General features: G+C 45.8%; 1 protein-coding gene across 5 annotated transcripts in view; it reads left to right on the top strand.

Moving 5' to 3' along the window:
- Positions 1–18567, top strand: part of LOC115160165 (protein Hook homolog 3) — an 81883-nt gene extending 63316 nt beyond the window's left edge. For 2 of the 5 annotated variants that reach the window (XM_029710541.1, XM_029710540.1), the window contains 3 exons: positions 5698–5903; positions 9597–9668; positions 13347–14227. In XM_029710541.1, coding sequence (XP_029566401.1) covers positions 5698–5903; positions 9597–9668; positions 13347–13493 — 425 coding nt within the window. In that variant the 3' untranslated portion in view covers positions 13494–14227. Of the gene's footprint in view, positions 1–5697; positions 5904–9596; positions 9669–13346; positions 14228–18075 lie in introns of those variants that run through there. The other 3 variants (XR_003869019.1, XR_003869018.1, XM_029710542.1) reach the window with 3 other exon arrangements.
- Positions 18568–19759: the final 1192 nt, after the last annotated feature.

Genomic DNA, 19759 nt, shown 5'->3' with positions numbered 1-19759 from the left:
TTTCAGTAGTAGGGGTGGACCCTGTGGATTATTAGGTTTCAGTAGTAGGTGTGGACCCTGTGGATTATTAGGTTTCAGTAGTAGGAGTGGACCCTGTGGATTATTAGGTTTCAGTAGTAGGGGTGGACCCTGTGGATTATTAGGTTTCAGTAGTAGGGGTGGACCCTGTGGATTATTAGGTTTCAGTAGTAGGTGTGGACCCTGTGGATTATTAGGTTTCAGTAGTAGGTGTGGACCCTGTGGATTATTAGGTTTCATTAGTAGGGGTGGACCCTGTGGATTATTAGGTTTCAGTAGTAGGGGTGGACCCTGTGGATTATTAGGTTTCAGTAGTAGGAGTGGACCCTGTGGATTATTAGGTTTCAGTAGTAGGGGTGGACCCTGTGGATTATTAGGTTTCAGTAGTAGGGGTGGACCCTGTGGATTATTAGGTTTCAGTAGTAGGGGTGGACCCTGTGGATTATTAGGTTTCAGTAGTAGGTGTGGACCCTGTGGATTATTAGGTTTCAGTAGTAGGTGTGGACCCTGTGGATTATTAGGTTTCAGTAGTAGGGGTGGACCCTGTGGATTATTAGGTTTCAGTAGTAGGGGTGGACCCTGTGGATTATTAGGTTTCAGTAGTAGGTGTGGACCCTGTGGATTATTAGGTTTCAGTAGTAGGTGTGGACCCTGTGGATTATTAGGTTTCAGTAGTAGGGGTGGACCCTGTGGATTATTAGGTTTCAGTAGTAGGTGTGGACCCTGTGGATTATTAGGTTTCAGTAGTAGGGGTGGACCCTGTGGATTATTAGGTTTCAGTAGTAGGGGTGGACCCTGTGGATTATTCGTTTTCAGTAGTAGGTGGACCCTGTGGATTATTAGGTTTCAGTAGTAGGGGTGGACCCTGTGGATTATTAGGTTTCAGTAGTAGGGGTGGACCCTGTGGATTATTAGGTTTCAGTAGTAGGGGTGGACCCTGTGGATTATTAGGTTTCAGTAGTAGGTGGACCCTGTGGATTATTAGGTTTCAGTAGTAGGGGTGGACCCTGTGGATTATTAGGTTTCAGTAGTAGGGGTGGACCCTGTGGATTATTAGGTTTCAGTAGTAGGGGTGGACCCTGTGGATTATTAGGTTTCAGTAGTAGGTGTGGACCCTGTGGATTATTAGGTTTCAGTAGTAGGGGTGGACCCTGTGGATTATTAGGTTTCAGTAGTAGGTGGACCCTGTGGATTATTAGGTTTCAGTAGTAGGTGGACCCTGTGGATTATTAGGTTTCAGTAGTAGGGGTGGACCCTGTGGATTATTAGGTTTCAGTAGTAGGGGTGGACCCTGTGGATTATTAGGTTTCAGTAGTAGGGGTGGACCCTGTGGATTATTAGGTTTCAGTAGTAGGGGTGGACCCTGTGGATTATTAGGTTTCAGTAGTAGGGGTGGACCCTGTGGATTATTAGGTTTCAGTAGTAGGGGTGGACCCTGTGGATTATTAGGTTTCAGTAGTAGGGGTGGACCCTGTGGATTATTAGGTTTCAGTAGTAGGGGTGGACCCTGTGGATTATTAGGTTTCAGTAGTAGGAGTGGACCCTGTGGATTATTAGGTTTCAGTAGTAGGGGTGGACCCTGTGGATTATTAGGTTTCAGTAGTAGGAGTGGACCCTGTGGATTATTAGGTTTCAGTAGTAGGGGTGGACCCTGTGGATTATTAGGTTTCAGTAGTAGGTTTGGACCCTGTGGATTATTAGGTTTCAGTAGTAGGTTTGGACCCTGTGGATTATTAGGTTTCAGTAGTAGGTGTGGACCCTGTGGATTATTAGGTTTCATTAGTAGGGGTGGACCCTGTGGATTATTAGGTTTCAGTAGTATGTTTGGACCCTGTGGATTATTAGGTTTCAGTAGTAGGTGTGGACCCTGTGGATTATTAGGTTTCATTAGTAGGGGTGGACCCTGTGGATTATTAGGTTTCAGTAGTAGGGGTGGACCCTGTGGATTATTAGGTTTCAGTAGTAGGGGTGGACCCTGTGGATATTAGGTTTCATTAGTAGGGGTGGACCCTGTGGATTATTAGGTTTCAGTAGTAGGGGTGGACCCTGTGGATTATTAGGTTTCAGTAGTAGGGGTGGACCCTGTGGATTATTAGGTTTCAGTAGTAGGGGTGGACCCTGTGGATTATTAGGTTTCAGTAGTAGGTGTGGACCCTGTGGATTATTAGGTTTCAGTAGTAGGAGTGGACCCTGTGGATTATTAGGTTTCAGTAGTAGGGGTGGACCCTGTGGATTATTAGGTTTCAGTAGTAGGGGTGGACCCTGTGGATTATTAGGTTTCAGTAGTAGGTGTGGACCCTGTGGATTATTAGGTTTCAGTAGTAGGTGTGGACCCTGTGGATTATTAGGTTTCATTAGTAGGGGTGGACCCTGTGGATTATTAGGTTTCAGTAGTAGGAGTGGACCCTGTGGATTATTAGGTTTCAGTAGTAGGGGTGGACCCTGTGGATTATTAGGTTTCAGTAGTAGGGGTGGACCCTGTGGATTATTAGGTTTCAGTAGTAGGTGTGGACCCTGTGGATTATTAGGTTTCAGTAGTAGGTGTGGACCCTGTGGATTATTAGGTTTCATTAGTAGGGGTGGACCCTGTGGATTATTAGGTTTCAGTAGTAGGGGTGGACCCTGTGGATTATTAGGTTTCAGTAGTAGGAGTGGACCCTGTGGATTATTAGGTTTCAGTAGTAGGGGTGGACCCTGTGGATTATTAGGTTTCAGTATTAGGGGTGGACCCTGTGGATTATTAGGTTTCAGTAGTAGGGGTGGACCCTGTGGATTATTAGGTTTCAGTAGTAGGTGTGGACCCTGTGGATTATTAGGTTTCAGTAGTAGGTGTGGACCCTGTGGATTATTAGGTTTCAGTAGTAGGGGTGGACCCTGTGGATTATTAGGTTTCAGTAGTAGGGGTGGACCCTGTGGATTATTAGGTTTCAGTAGTAGGTGTGGACCCTGTGGATTATTAGGTTCAGTAGTAGGTGTGGACCCTGTGGATTATTAGGTTTCAGTAGTATGGGTGGACCCTGTGGATTATTAGGTTTCAGTAGTAGGTGTGGACCCTGTGGATTATTAGGTTTCAGTAGTAGGGGTGGACCCTGTGGATTATTAGGTTTCAGTAGTAGGGGTGGACCCTGTGGATTATTCATTTTCAGTAGTAGGTGGACCCTGTGGATTATTAGGTTTCAGTAGTAGGGGTGGACCCTGTGGATTATTAGGTTTCAGTAGTAGGGGTGGACCCTGTGGATTATTAGGTTTCAGTAGTAGGGGTGGACCCTGTGGATTATTAGGTTTCAGTAGTAGGTGGACCCTGTGGATTATTAGGTTTCAGTAGTAGGGGTGGACCCTGTGGATTATTAGGTTTCAGTAGTAGGTGGACCCTGTGGATTATTAGGTTTCAGTAGTAGGTGGACCCTGTGGATTATTAGGTTTCAGTAGTAGGGGTGGACCCTGTGGATTATTAGGTTTCAGTAGTAGGGGTGGACCCTGTGGATTATTAGGTTTCAGTAGTAGGGGTGGACCCTGTGGATTATTAGGTTTCAGTAGTAGGTGTGGACCCTGTGGATTATTAGGTTTCAGTAGTAGGGGTGGACCCTGTGGATTATTAGGTTTCAGTAGTAGGTGGACCCTGTGGATTATTAGGTTTCAGTAGTAGGGGTGGACCCTGTGGATTATTAGGTTTCAGTAGTAGGGGTGGACCCTGTGGATTATTAGGTTTCAGTAGTAGGGGTGGACCCTGTGGATAATTAGGTTTCAGTAGTAGAGGTGGACCCTGTGGATTATTAGGTTTCAGTAGTAGGGGTGGACCCTGTGGATTATTAGGTTTCAGTAGTAGGGGTGGACCCTGTGGATTATTAGGTTTCAGTAGTAGGGGTGGACCCTGTGGATTATTAGGTTTCAGTAGTAGGAGTGGACCGTGTGGATTATTAGGTTTCAGTAGTAGGGGTGGACCCTGTGGATTATTAGGTTTCAGTAGTAGGAGTGGACCCTGTGGATTATTAGGTTTCAGTAGTAGGGGTGGACCCTGTGGATTATTAGGTTTCAGTAGTAGGGGTGGACCCTGTGGATTATTAGGTTTCAGTAGTAGGTTTGGACCCTGTGGATTATTAGGTTTCAGTAGTAGGTGTGGACCCTGTGGATTATTAGGTTTCATTAGTAGGGGTGGACCCTGTGGATTATTAGGTTTCAGTAGTAGGGGTGGACCCTGTGGATTATTAGGTTTCAGTAGTAGGGGTGGACCCTGTGGATTATTAGGTTTCATTAGTAGGGGTGGACCCTGTGGATTATTAGGTTTCAGTAGTAGGGGTGGACCCTGTGGATTATTAGGTTTCAGTAGTAGGGGTGGACCCTGTGGATTATTAGGTTTCAGTAGTAGGGGTGGACCCTGTGGATTATTAGGTTTCAGTAGTAGGGGTGGACCCTGTGGATTATTAGGTTTCAGTAGTAGGGGTGGACCCTGTGGATTATTAGGTTTCAGTAGTAGGGGTGGACCCTGTGGATTATTAGGTTTCAGTAGTAGGGGTGGACCCTGTGGATTATTAGGTTTCAGTAGTAGGTGTGGACCCTGTGGATTATTAGGTTTCAGTAGTAGGTGTGGACCCTGTGGATTATTAGGTTTCATTAGTAGGGGTGGACCCTGTGGATTATTAGGTTTCAGTAGTAGGGGTGGGCCCTGTGGATTATTAGGTTTCAGTAGTAGGAGTGGACCCTGTGGATTATTAGGTTTCAGTAGTAGGGGTGGACCCTGTGGATTATTAGGTTTCAGTAGTAGGGGTGGACCCTGTGGATTATTAGGTTTCAGTAGTAGGTGTGGACCCTGTGGATTATTAGGTTTCAGTAGTAGGTGTGGACCCTGTGGATTATTAGGTTTCATTAGTAGGGGTGGACCCTGTGGATTATTAGGTTTCAGTAGTAGGGGTGGACCCTGTGGATTATTAGGTTTCAGTAGTAGGTGTGGACCCTGTGGATTATTAGGTTTCAGTAGTAGGTGTGGACCCTGTGGATTATTAGGTTTCAGTAGTAGGGGTGGACCCTGTGGATTATTAGGTTTCAGTAGTAGGTGTGGACCCTGTGGATTATTAGGTTTCAGTAGTAGGGGTGGACCCTGTGGATTATTCGGTTTCAGTAGTAGGAGTGGACCCTGTGGATTATTAGCTTTCAGTAGTAGGTGGACCCTGTGGATTATTAGGTTTCAGTAGTAGGGGTGGACCCTGTGGATTATTAGGTTTCAGTAGTAGTGGTGGACCCTGTGGATTATTAGGTTTCAGTAGTAGGGGTGGACCCTGTGGATTATTAGGTTTCAGTAGTAGGTGTGGACCCTGTGGATTATTAGGTTTCAGTAGTAGGGGTGGACCCTGTGGATTATTAGGTTTCAGTAGTAGGGGTGGACCCTGTGGATTATTAGGTTTCAGTAGTAGGGGTGGACCCTGTGGATTATTCATTTTCAGTAGTAGGTGGACTTGGTTTAACATCAGGTTTCAGTGAGGTTAGAGATGACAAGCTTGTCTGTGATGACGAGGTCTAATGTATGATTGTGGGTGAGAACAAATATATATAATGTGGATTTAGTAGATGCTTTTATCCAAAGTTACTTAGCTGTACGTTCTCAACCTGTTTCCTTTCATGCAAATTGTGGATTTCTATGAACTTTGTGTAACTATTTGTTTTTTGTTTTCTCTCTCTTTCCAGCCCAGAAAGTAGAGGAACTGGAAGAGGCGTTAAAGAAGAAGGATGAAGACATGAAGCAGATGGAGGACAGATATAAGAAGTACCTGGAGAAGGCTAAGAGTGTTATCCGGACCCTGGACCCTAAACAGAACCAAGGCTCAGCACCAGAGGTCCAGACCCTCAAGAACCAGCTGCAGGAGAGGGAAAGGATGCTGCAGTCTCTGGAGGTACCAGGGGCTGGGTTAGGGTTTAGGGGTTAGGGTGTAGGGGTTAGGATGTAGGAGGTAGGGTGTAGGGGTTAGGATGTAGGAGATAGGGTGTAGGGGTTAGGATGTAGGAGATAGGGTGTAGGGGTTAGGATGTAGGAGATAGGGTATAGGGGTTAGGATGTAGGAGGTAGGGTTAGGTCCAGACCTTGAATAACCAGCTGCAGGAGAGGGAAAGGATGCTGCAGTCTCTGGAGGTACCAGGGGCTGGGTTAGGGTGTAGGGGTTAGGATGTAGGAGATAGGGTATAGGGGTTAGGATGTAGGAGGTAGGGTGTAGGGGTTAGGATGTAGGAGGTAGGGTGTAGGGGGTAGGATGTAGGAGGTAGGGTGTAGGGGTTAGGATGTAGGAGGTAGGGTGTAGGGGGTAGGATGTAGGAGGTAGGGTGTAGGGGTTAGGATGTAGGAGGTAGGGTGTAGGGGGTAGGATGTAGGAGGTAGGGTGTAGGGGTTAGGATGTAGGAGGTAGGGTTAGGTCCAGACCTTGAATAACAAGCTGCAGGAGAGGGAAAGGATGCTGCCATCTGGAGGTATGAGGGTTTAGGAGTTAGGGTGTAGGGGTTAGGGTTGGGGAGGAGATGGAGGGAGGGAGGGAGGGAGGGAGGGAGGGAGGGAGGGAGGGAGGGAGGAGAAGAGGGTAGGGTAAGGGTTAGAGAGTTAGGGTGTAGGGGTTAGGGTTGGGGAGGGGATGGAGGGAGGGGAGGGAGGGAGGGAGGAGAAGAGGGTAGGGTAAGGGTTAGAGAGTTAGGGTGTAGGGGTTAGGGTTGGGGAGGAGAGGGAGGGAGGGAGGGAGGGAGGGAGGGAGGGAGGGAGGGAGGGAGGAGAAGAAGAGGGTAGGGTAAGGGTTAGAGTTAGGGTGTAGGGGTTAGGGTTGGGGAGGAGAGGGAGGGAGGGAGGGAGGGAGGAGAAGAAGAGGGTAGGGTAAGGGTTAGAGAGTTAGGGTGTAGGGGTTAGGGTTGGGGAGGAGATGGAGGGAGGGAGGGAGGGAGGGAGGAGAAGAAGAGGGTAGGGTAAGGGTTAGAGTTAGGGTGTAGGGGTTAGGGTTGGGGAGGGGAGGGAGGGAGGGAGGGAGGGAGGGAGGGAGGAGAAGAAGAGGGTAGGGTAAGGGTTAGAGAGTTAGGGTGTAGGGGTTAGGGTTGGGGAGGAGATGGAGGGAGGGAGGGAGGGAGGGAGGAGAAGAAGAGGGTAGGGTAAGGGTTAGAGTTAGGGTGTAGGGGTTAGGGTTGGGGAGGGGAGGGAGGGAGGGAGGGAGGGAGGGAGGGAGGGAGGAGAAGAAGAGGGTAGGGTAAGGGTTAGAGTTAGGGTGTAGGGGTTAGGGTTGGGGAGGAGATGGAGGGAGGGAGGGAGGGAGGGAGGGAGGGAGGAGAAGAGGGTAGGGTAAGGGTTAGAGTTAGGGTGTAGGGGTTAGGGTTGGGGAGGAGAGGGAGGGAGGGAGGGAGGGAGGGAGGGAGGAGAAGAGGGTAGGGTAAGGGTTAGAGTTAGGGTGTAGGGGTTAGGGTTGGGGAGGGGAGGGAGGGAGGGAGGAGAAGAGGGTAGGGTAAGGGTGTAGGGGTTGGGGAGGGAGGGTGGGAGGGAGGGAGGGTGGGAGGGAGGGTGGGGGATGGGATGGGGTAGAAGGAGGGGTTAGGGTTGGGGAGGGAATGGTGCACTCACTGGAGGTGGTAATACCAACCAGACCGGGCCAGAAAATACTTGTATTTTGTAGTTTATTTGAAAATACCAACTTTTCATATAAACTAGGTAGTCTAATACAGTTTATAAATAGTTTAAACTGAAGGCAACGAACTAGTTTATTTTATATTCAAAAACACGTCTCAGAAAACCAAATAAAATTTGAAAGTATTTGAATATATGAAAGTTATTTGAAAAAAGAAAAACAGAACATTATCGGATGACTGCCAAATATTTGATGAAGAACCAAAAACGACAACAGTTAGTTGAATAAATATATCATCATAAACACATGGTTTGGCCTATAGCCTAGAATAAAATACAGTGGGGGACATGGAATCGTATCAATATTGCAGCTTCAAAATGACTAACAAATATATTTTCATAATGAGTGAGACATAAAGTAATATATTAACACTTGACGTTAACTTTGTGACGATTACACAATGACATCGTTGTCACATAGGACTTTGTAAATTGCTTTATATAATGACATAATAATGAAGTTATTACATAACTGGAATAAGGAACAGTGACTATTCCTCTTACAAAAACTCTCAGCTCATCGCTATGCAATTAAAATGCTATAACCAATATATTATGTAAAAACATGCTAATGAAATGTAATTACAGTTTTATTACACAGGCACCAGAACAGTTTAATGTTAAGTGTTACTGAGAATGCTAACAGTAACAAAATATGGCTATTAAGTGTCATGTTAATTTGTATTCTGAGTAAACTATTCCTTTAAAGACGGTATAGAGAGTGTGTTTGAAACAAGAACACCTACTCTCAGACGGTTATCTAAACATCACGCGGGTGTAAACCTACATGAAACTATTCCTTTAAAGATGGGATAGAGTGTGTTTGAAACAAGAACACCTACTCTCAGACGGTTATCTAAACATCACGCCGGGGTAAACCTACATGAAACACAGTCCTTATTTAAACTGTTGCTAAAATCCCCTATGGGGAAAAATGAATGGAACCATTTCTCCTTGTAGACCGCTAGGTTTTATGGGTATTATGACACCTCCTCTTTGGGGCTCTATGGGAGACTGTGATCTATTCATTATATTTCTATCTTCAACATGTAGTTCCAGATACAGTCCTGTCATTAGTAGTAGACAGCCAATCCATGTAGATACAGCCCTGTCATTAGTAGTAGACAGCCAATCCATGTAGATACAGCCCTGTCATTAGTAGTAGACAGCCAATCCATGTAGATACAGCCCTGTCATTAGTAGTAGACAGCCAATCCATGTAGATACAGCCCTGTCATTAGTAGAAGACAGCCAATCCATGTAGATACAGTCCTGTCATTAGTAGTAGACAGCCAATCCATGTAGATACAGCCCTGTCATTAGTAGTAGACAGCCAATCCATGTAGATACAGCCCTGTCATTAGTAGTAGACAGCCAATCCATGTAGATACAGCCCTGTCATTAGTAGTAGACAGCCAATCCATGTAGATACAGTCCTGTCATTAGTAGAAGACAGCCAATCCATGTAGATACAGCCCTGTCATTAGTAGAAGACAGCCAATCCAATTGTTTCTTAAAAGTAGTCACTTTCTAAGATCTGTGTTCAAATAGTTTTAAAAAGTTGTCATTTTTGGGCATCTGTATTCAAACAATTGTATTCACCTCCAAAGTAATGATTTGTCCCCCCCCCAGAAATGATTCACTTTATAGTTTTATAGTTAAAACTATAATTATCCCAGGTCTGATACTAACACTTTACTATCAATGTCACTGTACATTTACATTTTAGTCATTTAGCAGACGCTCTTATCCAGAGCGACTTACAGTAGAGTGCATACATTTTATTACATTGTTAAATACTGGCCCCCCATGGGAATCGAACCCACAACCCTGGCGTTGCAAGCGCCATGCTCTACCCACTGAGCTACAGTGGGACTGTACTCAGTCAGACTCAACCCGTTTACGAACGTTCTGTTCCTCTGTTCATCTCCCTCTACAGAAAGACTACGACAAGACCAAGGCCCAGAGAGACCAGGAGGAGAAACTCATAGTGTCTGCTTGGTACAACATGGTGCGTGTTGTATATTGTACCAGCACTGTATTATTACATGTTAGTCATCGTACTCTTAACTCATAGGGGCTGATTTCCCAATATACATACTTTGGGGCGGCAGCGTAGCCTAGTGGTTAGAGCGTTGGACTAGTAAGCAAAAGGTTGTGAGTTCGAATCCCCGAGCTGACAATGTACAAATCTGTTGTTCTGCCCCTGAACAAGGCAGTTAACCCACTGTTCCCTGGTAGGCCGTTGTAAATAAGAATTTGTTCTTAATTGACTTGCCTCGTTAAATAAAGGTAAAATAAATACTACCGTTCTCCATACTCTCGTGTTCCGAGTGCGTTCTCCCAGGACGTTCTCTTGAGTACGAGAGTGTGGAGAACGCATAAAACATTACATTAGAGAAGCACTCCCCCTACTGTATTACCTCACGCTGCACCTCCCCATTTCACTGACCACTGACCATTTCCAGCCAGGACAATGACAACAATAGAAACCAAACAAGATATACACACATTAAACATTTTACTTCATAATTATAGCTATATGTGAATCATAATAATCTAGCTAAGCAGCTAGTTAAACAGTCAATAATGACCTAAAACGAATGTTTTGCAAGGTAGATGTCAATTCTTCGTGGATAGCTAGCTACCAATTCTTTGTGGCTATCTGGCTTGCTAACAGTAGTAGCTAGCCAGTTAGCCCTATTGACTTACGATCTACGCACACTACTGTGGGTATTGTAGGCAGGTAAACATGTATTTATTAAAGTATCAAGATAAAATATTGTAGTCAGGCAACATTTCAATCTGAAGTCGGATTGTATTTTCTCTCTGGCTTCAGCTGAAAATAATGGCCGCCGTTGATTTCAAGACATTTTACATTGTTTTCTTACGTGGTTGCCTTGTGTTTCTGTTCATACATTTCACTGAAGCTTGCATCGATGCATTGACATTTTAGTCATTTAGCAGACGCTCTTATCCAGAGCGACTTACAGTAGTGAATGCATACATTTCATTTCATGCATTTTTTTTCCGAACCCACAACCCTGGCGTTGCAAACACCAACTGAGCCACATGGATGTTGCAGGGAAGATGCTTGAAAATGTGTACAAGCGAAGTGAGAGAAGAGGGGAGGAGAGGAGAGGAGAGGGGGAAGAGAGAGAAGAGGGAGGAGAGGATAGGGGGAGAGAGAGAAGAGGGAGGAGAGGATAGGGGGAGAGAGAGAAGAGGGAGGAGAGGAGAGGAGAGGGGAAGAGAGAGAAGAGGGAGGAGAGGAGAGGAGAGGGGGAAGAGAGAGAAGAGGGAGGAGAGGATAGGGGGAGAGAGAGAAGAGGGAGGAGAGGAGAGGGGGAGAGAGAGAAGAGGGAGGAGAGGATAGGGGGAGAGAGAGAAGAGGGAGGAGAGGAGAGGGGGAGAGAGAGAAGGGGAGGAGAGGATAGGGGGGAGAGAGAGAAGAGGGGAGGAGAGGAGAGGGGGAGAGAGAGAAGAGGGAGGAGAGGAGAGGGGGAAGAGAGAAGAGGGAGGAGAGGAGAGGGGAAGAGAGAGAAGAGGGGAGGAGAGGAGAGGAGAGGGGGAAGAGAGAGAAGAGGGAGGAGAGGATAGGGGGAGAAGCAGAGAGCGGGAGGAGGAGAGATAGGGGGAGAGAGAGAAGAGGGAGGAGAGGATAGGGGGGAGAGAGAGAGAGACGAGGGAGGAGAGGCGCGGGGGAGAGAGAGAAGAGGAGGAGAGGATAGGGGGAGAGAGAGAAGAGGGAGGAGAGGAGAGGGGGATGAGAGAGAAGAGGGAGGAGAGGGAGAGGGGAAGAGAGAGAAGAGGGAGGAGGAGGAGAGGGGGAAGAGAGAGAAGAGGGAGGAGAGGATAGGGGGAGGAGAGAGAAGAGGGAGGAGAGGAGAGGGGGAAGAGAGAGAAGAGGGAGGAGAGGAGAGGGGGAAGAGAGAGAAGAGGGGAGGAGAGGATAGGGGGAGAGAGAGAAGAGGGGAGGAGAGAGGAGAGGGGGAGAGAGAGAAGAGGGAGGAGGAGGATAGGGGGGAGAGAGAGAAGAGGGAGGAGAGGATAGGGGGAGAGAGAGAAGAGGGAGGAGAGGAGAGGGAGAGGGAGAGGGAAGAGGAGGGGAGGAGAGGAGGCGAGGGGGAGAGGAGAGAAGAGGGGAGGAGAGGAGAGGGGGAGAGAGAGAGAAGAGGGAGGAGAGGAGAGGGGAAGAGAGAGAAGAGGGGACGGAGAGGAGAGGGGGAAGAGAGAGAAGAGGGAGGAGAGAGAGGGGGATAGGGGGAGAGAGAGAAGAGGGAGGAGAGAGAGAAGAGGGAGGAGAGAAGAGGGAGGAGAGGATAGGGGGAGAGAGAGAAGAGGGAGGAGAGGAGAGGGGAGAGAGAGAAGAGGGAGGAGAGGAGAGGGGGAAGAGAGAGAAGAGGGAGGAGGAGAGGGAGAAGCGGAGGAGAGGATAGGGGGAGAGAGAGAAGAGGGAGGAGAGGATAGGGGGAGAGAGAGAAGTGCCATCCGTGCTTCGTTTCATAGACTTTTGATTTGTACTCATGAAGCCTACCATCCCGTGCTCGGAGCACGGTACTATATTGACAAACACCCGTAGTGTCTGCCCGCTTACAACATGGTGAATTGTTATATTATACCAGACTGTATTACCACAGATGGAACAAAGAGCCAGATGTTTCACCAGATGTATATATAATGTGAAGCAGCATCCTTTTTGACATGTTCACTCACTACCAAATATGGTGATGAGAGGAAGCCCAGTGGTCGGCAGTGGGAGAAGATTAGATTGATTTTCGTTGACATTCTGCAAATTTTCTCATGAAACATTTGATCTCAATACAGTTTTTTGTTCCCAAGACGTCAATCTGTTATGAACAGAGTGGACTAAGTTTTGTGGACTTTACCCTTTTGCCAAAGTTTCAATAAATTGAATTGTTTACAAGGTGTTCAAGGGCAAATTGAGTTGTTGCACACACGCGCACTTGACAGAGTAGGCGATCCATAACAGAAATATTCAAATATATGCTAGAACGAGCCAATAGGATCTTGTTAGCTCGTGCTTGGCTCTGCCCTCCTTGCTTGTTCTGCCCACTACAATTACTTTGCTCCCATTAGAAACGACAGGCTGTGGTCTATCTTGGGTTAGTTATAAAAATAAATCATTTAATGTTGTTACTCCTGTCAAACACTAGAGGGCGATGTAGGATTTCCTATGCCACTTTAATTATTATTATTTTTTTTAACCTTTATTTAACTAGGCAAGTCAGTTAAGAACAAATTCTTATTTACAATGACGGCCTACTGGGGAACATTGCCTTATTCAGGGGCAGAACGACCCTTCTCAGCTCAGGGATTCGATCCAGCAACCTTTCGGTTACTGGCCCAACACTCTAACCACTAGGCTACCTACCGCCCCCCCTGCAATGAATACTCCATGGATATAAAAAGCAAAGTATAGTGGTGCTGGCTTCAGTGTTTTGAGTCAAAAATGAGAAGAAAACTCACATAGCAGACGCAGGGGATTTAACCAACATATTTTAATGAATATGTGTCTTAATGAAGCCACCGTGTGTGTGTGTGTGTGTGTGTGTGTGTGTGTGTGTGTGTGTGTGTGTGTGTGTGTGTGTGTGTGTGTGTGTGTGTGTGTGTGTGTGTGTGTGTGTGTGTGTGTGTGTGTGTGTGTGTGTGTGTGTCCGTCCCCCAGGGCATCGCTCTCCAGAAGAAGGCAGCAGAGGACCGTCTGGCCAGTACGGGTTCAGGACAGTCCTTTCTGGCCCGCCAGAGACAGGCTACCAGTACACGCCGCTCCTACCCCGGATACCCGGGACCCCAGTCCGCCACCGCCAGGTAGACATGGCGCCGCGACTCTTCAACCCGACCTTTGACCGCCGACCCTTCCAGGCCAGGTACCACCACGGCCAGGTAGACACGGCACCCTGCTGAAACCCTACACGACCCTTTTTTTCCCCCTGACCCCTGCAGGTGTCCATCAGGACACACACAGTCCAGTTGTATGAGTGTCGGCTGAGTGGTTCAGGATAAACGTCTCCTGAATCCTTTTTGTTCTCTGTCCTCCTCCGCGGTCCTTCAGTCTCCCTTTTAAATCTGGATTTATTATCAATAATTATTATGTACATTTCTGTAAAACGATGTTACTGTTCTGTTTATCTTCTTCTGTCTGGATTCCTCCTGTCTAATAACTGTCGTTTCTATGTAACACAAGAACTTGAGTAGAGATGCAATTTTTGTTGGTGTTGTATTTGAACCCTTGTGAAAAGAAAAAACGGGAGAATATTTTCATATCTTTTGCTTGAATGCGCTTTAGTTTTGGAGAGGGTAGATCCACTATATAGAGGGTTTGTGACCAGTTGGTCTTTGTTTTACGTGTAGTCTGTTTTAGGCAGTCTTTGTTTTACATGTAGTCTGTTTTAGGCAGTCTTTGTTTTATGTGTAGTCTGTTTTAGGCAGTCTTTGTTTTACATGTAGTCTGTTTTAGGCAGTCTTTGTTTTACGTGTAGTCTGTTTTAGGCAGGCTGTAGTGGCCTGTAGTTGGACTCCACTAGCCTGGGACTTAGCAGTAGAAAAGGAATTATATACATACTGCATTTACAGAACAAAGATTCATATTGATCAAGTGTTTCTCCTGAAATGAAGGCAAACCTCTTCCCCTGTATACTCCTGTTCTCAAATCAACCAGTAGTCATTATTGATTATTTATTAGTCAATAGTTTATTGATTTGATTATTGTGAACGAGTGAGTATCTCTCTCTCTCCCTATTATCCTGTGTTGCTGGAGGGAAATACAGAACTGTCCTCTAGATCCACACTAGTAACTAACGTGCTGCACAGCTGTGACCGTCCCATATGAACCCGTCTGCATCCACTACCTATGCGCTGGACCTAGTCAAACAGTGGCTATGATGTTGTATGTATAGCATAGCAAAAAAGCCAGTGAAGTGGTCTGCAATACAAACGTAAAATAACCACTGCTGCCACCCAAGGAGGAGAACTTTACAGGGAGGTAGGTTATAAACTTTACAGGGAGGTGGGTTATAAACTTTACAGGGAGGTGGGTTATAAACTTTACAGGGAGGTGGATTATAAACTTTACAGCGAGGTAGGTTATAAACTTTACAGCGAGGTAGGTTATAAACTTTACAGGGAGGTGGTTATAAACTTTAAAGGGAGGTGGTTATAAACTTTAAAGGGAGGTGGTTATAAACTTTAAAGGGAGGTGGTTATAAACTTTACAGGGAGGTGGTTATAAACTTTACAGCGAGGTAGGTTATAAACTTTACAGCGAGGTAGGTTATAAACTTTACAGGGAGGTTGTTATAAACTTTAAAGGGAGGTGGTTATAAACTTTAAAGGGAGGTAGTTTCATAGGGAGGTAGTTATAAACTTTACAGGGAGGTGGTTATAAACTTTACAGCGAGGTAGGTTATAAACTTTACAGCGAGGTAGGTTATAAACTTTACAGGGAGGTTGTTATAAACTTTACAGGGAGATGGTTATAAACTTTACATCTATGCGTCCAGTTTAAAGGAAGTTGCTAACTAGCGCTAGCGCAATTGCTAACTAGCGTTAGCATAATGACTGGGTATCTGCTAGCATGTGCTAATGCTAGTTAGCAAAACTACCTGTAACTTCCTTCATATTTGACACAGAGACAAATAGGGAAATAGATATAGGGCCTCATTGCCAAAAACCTCAAAGTATCCCTTTCATTTATAATTCGCTGCGCTATGTCAATGAGGTGAGCTAGGATAACGTAATGTCATGTCATATTCACTGACCTACCTAACAACCAGCATGTGTTATTGTGTTCTGTAGGTTTCATCCAGGAGTGGATAGGCCGTAGCCTTGATGTTCTACAGATTGCAGTGGGCAGCACTTGACCACTATGTTAAAGATACTTCTGATCTCTTATCATTTCTGTCATGGTAGTCCAGGGCTGTCCAACCCTGTTCTTGGAGAGCTAACCTCCTGTAGGTTTACATCTATGTAGTCCAGGACTCTCCAACCCTGTTCCTGGAGAGATAACCTCCTGTAGGTTTACATCTATGTAGTCCAGGGCTCTCCAACCCTGTTCCTGGAGAGATAACCTCCTGTAGGTTTACATCTATGTAGTCCAGGGCTCTCCAACCCTGTTCCTGGAGAGATAACCTCCTGTAGGTTTACATCTATGTAGTCCAGGACTCTCCAACCCTGTTCCTGGAGAGATAACCTCCCGAAGGATTTCGCTCCAACCCCAGTTCTAACTAACCTGATTCAGCTTATCAACCAGCTCATTATTAGAATGAGGTGTGCTAGATTAAGGTTGGAGTGAAAACCTACAGGACGATATCTTAGAGAACCCTGGACTAGATAGATGTAAACCTACAGGGCGGCAACATGACTGTTTAGTGGTTTCTAGTGGCACTGCAAATGTATATATTCTGGTGAAAGATCTGTAGTTACTACGCTAGATCTGTAGTTACTAGGCTAGATCTGTAGTTACTAGGCTAGATCTGTAGTTACTACGCTAGATCTGTAGTTGCTAGGCTAGATCTGTAGTCACTAGGCTAGATCTGTAGTTACTAGGCTAGATCTGTAGTTACTAGGCTAGATCTGTAGTTACTACGCTAGATCTGTAGTTACTACGCTAGAGCTGTAGTTACTACGCTAGATCTGTAGTTACTAGGCTAGATCTGTAGTTACTATGCTAGATCTGTAGTTGCTAGGCTAGATCTGTAGTTGCTAGGCTAGATCTGTAGTTACTACGCTAGATCTGTAGTTACTAGGCTAGATCTGTAGTTACTACGCTAGATCTGTAGTTACTACGCTAGATCTGTAGTTACTAGGCTAGATCTGTAGTTACTAGGCTAGATCTGTAGTTACTAGTCTAGAGCTGTAGTTACTACGCTAGAGCTGTAGTTACTACGCTAGAGCTGTAGTTACTACGCTAGATCTGTAGTTACTAGGCTAGATCTGTAGTTACTACGCTAGATCTGTAGTTGCTAGGCTAGATCTGTAGTTGCTAGGCTAGATCTGTAGTTGCTAGGCTAGATCTGTAGTTGCTAGGCTAGATCTGTAGTTGCTAGGCTAGATCTGTAGTTGCTAGGCTAGATCTGTAGTCGCTAGGCTAGATCTGTAGTCACTAGGCTAGATCTGTAGTTACTAGGCTAGATCTGTAGTTACTACGCTAGATCTGTAGTTACTAGGCTAGATCTGTAGTTGCTAGGCTAGATCTGTAGTTACTAGGCTAGATCTGTAGTTACTAGGCTAGATATGTAGTCACTAGGCTAGATCTGTAGTTACTAGGCTAGATCTGTAGTTACTAGGCTAGATCTGTAGTCACTAGGCTAGATCTGTAGTCACTAGGCTAGATCTGTAGTCACTAGGCTAGATCTGTAGTTACTAGGCTAGATCTGTAGTTACTAGGCTAGATCTGTAGTTGCTAGGCTAGATCTGTAGTTGCTAGGCTAGATCTGTAGTTACTACGCTAGATCTGTAGTTGCTAGGCTAGATCTGTAGTTACTACGCTAGATCTGTAGTTACTACGCTAGATCTGTAGTTACTACGCTAGATCTGTAGTTACTAGGCTAGATCTGTAGTTACTACGCTAGATCTGTAGTTGCTAGGCTAGATCTGTAGTTACTACGCTAGATCTGTAGTTACTACGCTAGATCTGTAGTTACTAGGCTAGATCTGTAGTTGCTAGGCTAGATCTGTAGTTGCTAGGCTAGATCTGTAGTTACTAGGCTAGATCTGTAGTTGCTAGGCTAGATCTGTAGTTGCTAGGCTAGATCTGTAGTTGCTAGGCTAGATCTGTAGTTGCTAGGCTAGATCTGTAGTTACTACGCTAGATCTGTAGTTACTAGGCTAGATCTGTAGTTGCTAGGCTAGATCTGTAGTTGCTAGGCTAGATCTGTAGTTACTAGGCTAGATCTGTAGTTACTAGGCTAGATCTGTAGTTGCTAGGCTAGATCTGTAGTTGCTAGGCTAGATCTGTAGTTGCTAGGCTAGATCTGTAGTTACTACCACCTTCTATCAGTTTGACCGTTTTGATCCCAATCGATCATTATGCCCTGTCCTGTATCATTATAACCAAACCTCTTACTGGTTGTTGTTGTCCTCTCCTCTCTCTCTCGCCTCCTCTCTCTCTCTCGCCCTCCTCTCTCTCTCTCACCTCCTCTCTCTCTCCACTCCCCCCTCTCTCACCTCTCTCTCCCTCTCTCTCTCTCTCTCTCTCTCGACTCCTCTCTCTCTCTCACCACACCCTCTCTCTCTTTTCACTCCCTCTCTCTCTCTCTCACCTCCTCTCTCCCTCTCTCTCTCCACTCCTCTCTCTCTCTCTCACCTCCTCTCTCCTCTCTCTCTCCACTCCTCTCTCTCCCTCCTCTCCTCTCTCTCCCTCCTCTCTTCTCTTCTCTTTTCCCTCCTCTCCACAGTGATGACATTACATGACCATCGCAGGCAGGGGTGATGGGCGGTTGCATGACCATAACTTAATAATGAGCCAGGCTGAAAATAACCCTTCATCAATTCAACACTAACCCTCAACTCTAACGGAGGACGGGCCGGGCGGGCCCAGATTAGGCCCAGGACGGGGGGTTAAGAGCTCTCTACAGACCCGGACGGCACCGCCCTCTCAGAGGCCAACCTAACCTAACCCCCCCCTCTCTCCTTCACTCACGGACCTGCATCTGCTTGCTGCTTGCTGCTTGTGAACCTCTATCGTCATGACATACACTGAGACAGCAACAGCAGTCTCTAGTGGGAGAACGGAGAGAGCTGCAGTTAGGGCTGTGGAATAAAAACATATTAAAGATTCTTCATGCCGTTTCCAAGGTCAAGGAAAATTCTTGTACTTAACTGTGTGGTGCAAAGCGAGGACTACAGTGTTATTCTTAGTGACAGTATGGTTCTCTGATAGACTTGGACAATGACGATGATCAAGCCGACTAGAAATACATGGTTACTGTACTGTAAACCTGGTGTGTACCTGTTGGGTGTTCCACTCACTTCTCTCTCTCTCTTTGTGTTTCACTGGGTCTAAGAGGATTATTTCACATCGCACCTCTAATCAAATGTGTATATACTGAATGTACAAAACATTAGGAACACCTTCCTAATATTGAGTTGCACCCCCTGCTCCCACTTTAGCCTCAAATCATCAGGGCATGAACTCTACAAGGTGTCGAAAGTGTTCCACAGGGATGCTGTCCCATGTTGACTCCAATGCTTCCCACAGATGTGTCAAGTTGGCTGGATGTCTTTTGGGTGGATGGACCATTCTTGATACACACAGGAAAACGGTTGAGTGTGAAAAACCCAGCAGCGTTGCAGTTCTTGACACAAACCGGTGCGCCTGGCATCTACTACCATACCCCTGTTCAAAGGCACTTAAATATTTTGTCTTCCCCATTCACCCTCTGAATGGCACACATACACAATCCATGTCTCAATTGTCTCGAGGCTTAAAAATCCTTCTTTAACCTCTCTCCTCCCCTTCATCTACACTGATTGAAGTGGATTGAACAAGTGACATCAATAAGGGATCATAGTATTCACCTGGATTCACCTGGTCAGTCTATGTCAGAGGTATTCAACTCTTACAGAGCCTGCTGGTTTTCTGCTCGACCTGATAATTAATTACACATACCTGGTGTCCCATGTCTAAATCAGGCCCTGGTGTACCATGTCTAAATCAGGCCATGGTGTCCCATGTCTAAATCAGGCCCTGGTGTCCCATGTCTAAATCAGGCCCTGGTTCAAACTGACTTCCAGAGTTGAGTTGGACGGCTCTATGTCATGGAAAGAGCAGGTGTTCTTAATGTTTTATACACTCAGTCTAGATCTAGATTTTCAGTTTCCATTTATTTCCAAGTTTTCTGATGACTTAACCTCTATGTATGGAGTGCTCTGCTTCTTTATTTGACTGATAATAACCTTGATGTGTTGCTCTCTCTCTGTCTCTCCCCCCCCCCCCAAATGGTGGAGGGTAATGGTAGAAGAGATCACATGCTTCTATCTAGCCTTTATGACTTTGATATGTATTCCTGTTTTTATTTGACTTACACATGCAGTATTGACTTAGATTCATACATACATATGCAGTATTGACTTAGATTC

This window comes from Salmo trutta, chromosome 23, assembly GCF_901001165.1.
Source record: "Salmo trutta chromosome 23, fSalTru1.1, whole genome shotgun sequence".
In the NCBI taxonomy this organism is placed as follows: Eukaryota; Metazoa; Chordata; class Actinopteri; order Salmoniformes; family Salmonidae; genus Salmo; species Salmo trutta.
The sequence above is the reverse complement of the archived record's forward strand: the minus strand, read 5'-3'. Positions and strand labels throughout refer to the sequence as shown.